Raw genomic sequence first — 8947 nt, forward strand, 5'->3', positions numbered from 1 at the left:
CAGTCTTTATTTCTCTCCAAATTTCTTAACGGTATGTCTATCTTTCGCTTACCTCTGCATGCGACCACGGTTCATCATTTCTATAGGACACACTTTCCCTGGAAAGACAGATTGATTTTGGGCTTCTTCAAGTTTTGGAGGTCATGCAGATGTTTGTGCTAGGACCCCGCCTGATCCTTAGCATTCGAGAATATCACGCTAAGCTCGTGGCCGATTCCGACGCAGCAACCGGCATAACCACAATCGCTTTTGAAGAGCGTGTGCATATGTCGACTGGTGTTAGTGTGTAATGCTCGGTTAGTGCTCTGCCAGGAGCAGGGGAATTTACCTTATTTCTTCCCACTTTTGTGATAGTATGCAAACTTTCTCGACTGCATTGGAATCGGCTTGTCGTTTGGTTTACAGACCGATATTCCTTCAAGATCTCTACGATGGTCATTGGCCTCTTCACTCGCAAGTCGTACACGCGCCTTCTCAGGATGCGTGAAGTCGCAGTACCGCCTGTGTGAGCAGCTTCGTCCTGAGTTTGTTGTTTCAGGACCACCTCAAGTATTTGCTCTCCTCGCCTCCTCACCTATAACTCCCAGCATGATGGCACCCCATGGATCGCATGTGCACGACAGCTCTCAACTTGTATCTGGCGTAACATCAAGATTGAATCGCACGCAGCACCAACAATCATACCGTAACACAAACAATTCATCCTGCCAGTACACCCGCCGAACATCCATTTCCATAATCTACTTCGCCATCGGTCTTCGCCAACTCACCTTCACATACACACCATTCTTGCCATCCTCAGCACTCCATGCTGTGATTCATAAGTAAGATGCGTACCCTAGCGCCTTTAATTGCACAATGCATAGCACAGAACTACCTGAGCCCTGATCTGTTGCCTCGAGGCTTGCAGTGTGTGCCACAATCTGCATCATGTGAAATTCAGCTCGCTGTTAGACGCCTACCACGTCACCTACTACGCCATGGTGTGGCTGAACTTGCTAATAAGTTCGAGTTCTTCCCGGGCCTAAATGTGACATTGCATACATGGCCCCGTCAGTAAACCTAGGGCCTTTGTCAGGTTTCAACTTCACTGTACAGTTGGAACCTATACATGTATGACAGTGGCCGCACCAAGTCGTGGTTGCCAATCAAGGCAAAACTACTTACATAAATAATTGTTACGCTCGGTAAAAGCCATCTTCGGATATTGGTCCCCATCAACCAATATCTTCGTTGGCATGCACTTAGTTCTTTCTTATTCTTCCTGTTTCCATTTGATTACATCAGTACATTAGCCCTACAGTATTTAAACCCTCGTTGAACTACTGTAGAAGTAGTTGATCTTCCCCCGACTGAATACATTTTAGTTCGGACAGTTACCTTGTCTGAAACCTTAAGCGTATTCCTCGCCTTCGACTCGTTCTTACCGTGTGAACACTCTCTGAGTGCCACATATTTTCAACTGCTATAAAATCTAAAATCTATTCCTACGCTATAGTCGTTGTCGAGGAGGCCTGATCACCCTCCAGAAACCTGACTCTTGTACACCCCCGGAAAGAAAAACCTTCGATATCGATACCTGTTAAAAATGCCTACCCGCGCACCAGGCAATGCTTCTCCACTCTCTTCGACGAGGTTGAGGGCTCAGAGTGTTGATGCTCGCGCTTCAGGGCTTGGAGCCCAAAGCACCGAGTCTCGAGACAATACCCCTGTCTCTGGAGACAATGGGACCGGCCGCCACCCGGCAGAGCCTCCCACTAGACTAGGTCCTCGTGACCTGAACCCAATGGATCTAGATCCACCCAAGGCATTGAATGCTGCGTCCAGCCCCGCCCTTAGTAAAAATTTGAATAATGATGATATTCCCCGCCTAAGGGAAGTGTTCGACTGGTCAGACTCGTGTGACAATGGAGATCTGGGTGACGTACCCGAGTACCCAGTCCTCACTCCCAGTCCGATCCCAGCAGAGACAAGCTTCAAGCCGGATGAGCCCCCCCGAGAGAAGGGAAAGGAAGTAGACCCGCTAGAGAAAAGCGGGTCCCAAAAAAAAGAGCTATTCAAAGACTGGTTAGGTGAATGGACCGACTTTGATGAAAACATGGCTGAATTGAACCGACCTGGGTCTGATGACTCGGATGAATCTCTTGTGAAGATGTGGGACGATGAAAATCGTCGAGGATTCATCCAAGTGCAGAACTTAGCCCTACAACGATTCCGAAAGATCACCAGAGAAGAGTTCACTGACAAATGTAATAAGGTGAATGACCTACAAGAGAGGGTGCACGAACTCGAGAAGCTAGTCATCCAGGCCCAGACCCGGGAAGAGATGGCACAAAGACTAATGGACGAGACTCACCGTGCTCCAACCATTAATGGACTCGCAACCCCCAATGAGAATCAAGGAAGTGAAACGTCTAACAGACGCCAGGCTGGTGATGGTAACCGTGAGAGTACCCCCGCAGTCAAAACCGATGACCCACCAAGCATAACAAAATCACAAACTAGTGGAGCGTCAAAGAGTGACACTAGATACTGGCGGGCATCGTCCCTGTTACTAAGCAAAAGCTCGGTCAAACGAGCTATCGTCGGGAGTGACCCCAGTGACCCAGATTCCTCTGATTCATCCTCCGAGTCGGAGGACGACGGTGAACAATCGTCCACCGAATCTTCCGACGATGAGCCAAGGAGAAAACCAGCCCAGAAAACCAAGGAAAAGATAAGGGTCACTACTGGACTAGGAGCTGATGAGGACTCACCAGATGACCTTAACGCGATGCTCCTCGCCATGGAACCTGAGTCTGACCATGATAGCGACTCGATAGAGACGAAACGCCTGAAACGGGCGGCACGACACAAACATCGAGCACAACTGAACCTGCTAAAGTATCAGCAGGGATTCCTAAAGCACAAGCCTCCATTCACTTACAATGGTGAGGCCAACTCGTCGACCTTCAAGAAATGAGTCCGCGAAGTAAGGGAATGGAGAGACAGGGCCAAGCTGTCAACTCAGCAAAGTCTAAGAATGATTGGCAAGTACCTGGGAGGGAACACGTATCGGTTCTATGAGCGAGATCTCCTTGACCTCAAAAAGTGATACTCGCTTACGGACTTCTTCAAACAACTCTTTGACTATGTATTCCCCACGGACTTCCGGGATGGTCCAGAGACAGAGGTTCCTAGACTGCAAGCAAGATGGGAAACAACCTGTTAGAGACTACATACGTCGCCTGCGTGAGTTAGCAGATACAACCGGAGACGTGGGGGAATGCAAGCTAGTCCGCCAGTTCTGGATGAACTGTAAGCCTTATATCAAGGCATCTCTCGTGGATAAGGGCTATGACCCTAATACAGTTAACATGGATACCATTGAGAAGAAGGCACTTTGAACTGAACACGCCTTTAATGAAAATGCCCGCGACCCGAATGTCCTTCTTGCCCTGAATTCAACCCTGGCTGCTGGTATCGCAGACCAGTCACCTCCTGACAGACGTGATCGCCGGAACCGGGGGCGCGACAGAAGGACTCACACTAGGTCCCTGGCTGTGAATTCGGTGAATCCCTCGAACCCGCGGAATGCCAGAGAGAGCAGACGCCCGGGAAACCCTAACAGGACCAGAGATACCCCACGCTTTTCTGATCGCCCCAAGAAAAGTGCCGACACCCTTTGAAAACTCCGGGACCTCAATCAATGCTTTGAATGTGAGCAAACGGGACACTTAGCGAAGGACTGCCCCAAAAGACACTGACTTCCTCCTCAACACTCGAGTAGAGTCTCCACCCTCAGGTCCAATGCTGTGGGCGTCACGGCCGCTGATATTCGATCAGCTGCCCTCAGCGAAGGCACTGCTCAAGGCCTATACGGCTTTGCTATAGGTCTGTCCACTGAAAATGATGTGGACCAGCTGCCAGAATTAGAGGCTGCCAAGCATCTGGTGGTAACTGAAAGAGCGTTATCCATGCTAAGAATGGCCGTCCCACTGCCTACAGATGAGAGTCATGACCTGCTATATGACCCTTTGGCACCTGATTGTTTCCAGCTGACCAACTGGGGAGGACATGAGACCTACCTCTTGTCCGATAAGCACAACTATGATGACTACATAATCTACTACTCACAGTTGTGTGACCCAGCGTTCGACATAGTCCCCTGGCTGACCGACCTGAAGCTGCGAAACTACGACGACCTAATCAAGACCAAGTTGTCATTCAGACCTACCTGGTTTGGCAATGCCATCCCAGAAGGAATGACACACTCTGGAGGAGACCCATATGCTGACCTGTATGACGTTTCCTCCGACTCAGGAAATGGGGAAATCAGTTGTGAGTCCTGTGATGAATGGGTCACTACAGATGAGGAAGGCAGGGAAATGGTACTCACCGACTCTGAGGTAGACCTTCCCTCGCCTAGATTCGCAGTCATTGAAGATGATGAAGATGTACCTGATCTTCTCAGTTGTGAATCAAGTGACGAGGAAAGTCCTGTTGAAACAAGTGAGCTCTTCTGCGGAATGGCAAACCAATCCAAGACTGACCTACCTGATCTCCGTGCCCTACAGCGTCAGGCAGCCAGACCAAAGTCCTCGGTCCATATCCTGCCCAAGTCGATTGTTGTAGTTGTCCTCCTGAACAGGAAACCCTGCTGAGCATTGTTAGACTCCGGGTTGTTAATGGACTTCGTATCTAGCACTGTGGTTGACCAATTAAAATTGGAATTTGAGCTACTACAGAAACCAATACCTCTGCAGCTTGCTGTCTCGGGCTCCAGGAGCACTGTGAAGGCAACGATGAACGTTGAGCTGACTTATCAAGACATCAAGTGCGTACATACCTTTGATATTGCAAACCTCGAATCCTACGATGTGATACTGGGTATGCCCTTCCTATACCAGCACCAGGTGCTCCTGGGGTTCAACCCACCTGAGATAAAGATACGGAGCATCGACCCTCTCCCTATCTGCGGCTCGCAGACTCAGATCCTTGAGCTGCGAGAAACGAGTCTGTCCACTGACATGATCGATGCGTACTCTAATGAACTTTGTGATTATGCCCAAGATATCTGTAAGGAGGCAGTTGAGACACCCTTACCTCCTCTCTGAGCCCCTTCAGTGACAAATCCCGTATTATACGGGTCACCCGACCTACATAATATCCCGTGTAATACGGGCCAGCGGATTATGGGCCGATGTTATGTATATACCCGATGTTGACGGGTGGGCCGGGAGGAATATTATTTCCGATGGAGACGGGTGGGCCCATCTATGCTGATGTTATATATATCATCGATGATAGCGGATGGGCTGGGAGAAATATTATCATGGAGATGGGTGGGCCCATGTGGGTAATATGTAGAGTAGGATTGACATATATTATAGACCTGAGGAGAGATGTATAGCAAATAGTATTATATAGACGGGTGGGCCGACGTATCAGTATTATTTTGTAGATGGATGGGCCGAGGGAGCGGTGAAATATTTATTAGATAGACGGGTGGGCCAACGTAGGGAAATATTAGATAGATGGGTGAGCCAAGGGTGGGGTGAATTATTTATTACATAGACAGGTGGGCCGATGTGGGGTAATATTAGATAGACGGGTGGGCCGAGGGTGAAGTGAATTATTTATTACATAGACAGGTGGGCCGATGTGGGGTAATATTAGATAGACGGGTGGCCTGAGGGTGAGGTGAATTATTTATTACATAGACGGGTGGGCCGACGTGGGGTCATATTAGATAGATGGGCGGGCTGAAGTGCAGAATTTTACATAGACAGGTGGGCCGAGGGTGAGGTGAATTATTTATTACATAGACAGGTGGGCCGAGGGTGAGGTGAATTATTTATTACATAGACGGGTAGGGCTGACGTGGGGTCATATTAGATAGACGGGTGGGCTGAAGTGCAGAATTTTACATAGACGGGTGGGCCGACATCGGGTAATATCAAGTACCAAGTACTAAAACCCAAAACCCAAAACCCAAAACCTGAAACCTGAAACCTGAAACCCGAGCCCTGAACACCTAGACTCGGGACTCAAGAGACTCAAAATTCAAAACTCAAAACTCAACTGGAAACTCATACATTGTTACGAGTTAAGAAAATTCAAATTTAAGATGATATACATACATTTTTGTCATCTGGAAATACCAAGTACCGAGTACCGAGACCTGATACCCAAGACCTGAGATTCAGCACTCGGTAGTCAGTGAAATGAGTACAGAAATACATAAGATACTACACATTAGTTTCAAATTTTGACTTGTGAATCACCAGTCTCAAGTCTCGAGACTCGAATCACCGAGTAATGACTACCAAGTACCAAGTACCGAGTGCCAAGTGCCAAGTGCCAAGTGCCAAGTGCCAAGTGCCAAGTGCCAAGTGCCAAGTGCCAAGTGCCAAGTGCCAAGTTCCGAGTGCCGAGTGCCGAGTGCCGAGTTCCGAGTGCCGAGTGCCCTGATGCTTCCGGGTATTAAAACACAGATAGCCCTCGCTCTCAGGGGGTCATCAGAATTTAGATCACCTCAAACGGATGTGATTTGGGTGAGATATGAGCAAAATACTATATACCGGGTGAATTTCAGCATTGGAAGTTTGATGCTTTCGATGTTTTTGATGTCGGGTCTCGATGCATTCGGGCATTGACATGTAGATAGCCCTCGATCTCAGGGGTGTGGCAAAATGTAGATTGTCTGAAACAGATATAATTTGAGTGAGATATATGCAAAATACCACACACTGACTACCGAGGGCTGAGTACCAAGTGCCAAGTGCCAAGTGCCAAGTTCCAAGAGCCAAGTGCCGAGTTCCGAGTTCCGAGTTCCGAGTTCCGAGTTCCGAGTTCCGAGTTCCAAGTTCCGAGTTCCGAGTTCCGAGTGCCGAGTGCCCCGATGCTTTCGGGTATTCACACCCAGATAGCCCTCGCTCTCAGGGGCCCGTCAGAATTTAGATCATCTCAAACAGATGTGATTTAATGAGTCCCAAGTGCTGAGTGCTGAGTGCTGAGTTCCGAGTTCCAAGTGCCGAGTTCCGAGTGCCAAGTGCCCCGATGCTTTCGGGTATGAACACCCAGATAGCCCTTGCTCTCAGGGGCCCGTCAGAATTTAGATCATCTCAAACAGATGTGATTTGAGTGAGATATGAGCAAAATACTATATACCGGGTGAATTTCAGCATTGGAAGTTCGATGCTTTCGATCTTTTTGATGTCAGGTCTCAATGCTTTTGGGTATTGACATGTAGATAGCCCTCGATCTCAGGGGTGTGGTAAAATTCAGATTGTCTGAAACAGATATAATTTGAATGAGATATATGGAAATCCCATATACTGACTACCAAGTGCTGAGTACCAAGTGCCAAGTGTCCCGATGCTTTTGGGCATTACCACCCAGATAGCCCTTGCTCTCAGGGGTCCATCAGAATTTAGATTATCTCAAACAGATGTGATTTGAGTGAGATATGAGCAAAATACTATATATCAGGTGAATTTCAGCATTGGAAGTTCAATGCTTTCAATGATTTTGATGTCGGGCCTCAATGCTTTCAGGCATTGATATGCAGATAGCCTTCACTCTCCGGGGTCCTTCAGAATTCGGATCGTATTTCAGCATCAGGAGTTTGATGCTTTCAATGATTTCAATGTGAGGCCTAGATGACTGTGTTCATTGACATGTGGATAGCCCTCAATGTCAGGAGTGTCGCAGAATTCATATGGCCTCACATGGACATATGAGGTAATGTAGGACATTCTCAACACATCAGGAGACACATAAAACACATCATAAGGCACTACATCATGTCTTCAATAGTCATACCTATGTGTAGTATTATAGTGTGATCTTTAATATACTGTTCAGGCTGACACTCATCAAGTATCACAGGTCTATTGTACAGACTTAGAATAAAATACAGTAGTCTTAACTTGATAGTCATTACACGATAGTCTTCACTTGATAGTCTAATATGATTGTTGATTACTACATAATACATAAGCTGTGAGGGTTAGGATTATTATGGAAGATATGACAGTCATGGTTATTAAGAAAGCTTATATTATGCCTAGCAAGTTAAGACTATTGAGTTAAGACAATCATATCCTTAGTCTAGTAAGCACTGTCAAAGCTTGTGACCTTCTGGTAACCGTGTGGCAAAATCATATTTTGCTGATGTATATATCTTGTGATTGTAACTTTCTTGCACCAGTGCAGTGATTGCTTTGAATTTCGAGTTTTTTTGTATTTAGAGATACATACCACTGACAGATACTGGTTCAGGGACTGGAACAGTACATTGGAAGCCAATCTATCATATTATACATAGGTGTGATCATAGCAAACCTGATGCAGTCCCTGATGATGTGTTTTTATGTTTCTCCTGATGTTTTAGAATTTTTCCCACACAAGGCTGACAACAAAGACATTGAACCTGCGAAGCTCAGACACACCCAATAAATTGTATTTTGCTCATATCTCCCTCAAATCATGTCTGTTTGAGGCAAAATATGATCCCCAACATCCCTTCAATAGTATATGCAATATATAAGGATACTAGGACAACAGGATTTATTCCTGTTGTGCTATGTGCTTACCCTTGGTGCAAGGCCTGACATCAAAAATCACCCGATATATAATATTTTGCTCATATCTCACTCAAGTCTTATCCGTGTGAGACGATCTGAATTGTGACAGGCCCCTGAGATCAAGTTCTATCTGCTTGTGAATGCCTGAATGCATTGAGGCTAGACATTGCAAACATGGAAAGCATTGACCTTACAATGCTGAAATACACACAGTATATGGGATTTTGCTCATATCTCACTCAACTCTTATCCATTTGGGATGGGCTAAATTCTGCCAGACCCGTGAGATCTAGGGCTATCTGCATGTCAATGCCTGAAGGCATCGAGGCTTGATATCAATAACATCAAAAGCATCAAACTTCTGATGGTGAAATTCA

The 8947-nt window shown here is 46.8% G+C and overlaps 1 protein-coding gene across 1 annotated transcript; it reads left to right on the top strand.

Moving 5' to 3' along the window:
- Positions 1–1359: 1359 nt before the first annotated feature.
- Positions 1360–5096, top strand: DFJ58DRAFT_880844 (uncharacterized protein; the record flags this gene model as incomplete). The annotated part of the gene is made up of 4 exons (XM_041394547.1): positions 1360–2930; positions 3826–4491; positions 4557–4607; positions 4654–5096. The coding sequence occupies exons 1-4, from the start codon at positions 1589–1591 to the stop codon at positions 5094–5096; spliced, it is 2502 nt and encodes an 833-aa protein (XP_041244266.1). The 5' UTR covers positions 1360–1588.
- Positions 5097–8947: the final 3851 nt, after the last annotated feature.

Source organism: Suillus subalutaceus (genome assembly GCF_016647625.1).
Source record: "Suillus subalutaceus strain FC151 chromosome Unknown DFJ58scaffold_48, whole genome shotgun sequence".
NCBI lineage: Eukaryota > Fungi > Basidiomycota > Agaricomycetes > Boletales > Suillaceae > Suillus > Suillus subalutaceus.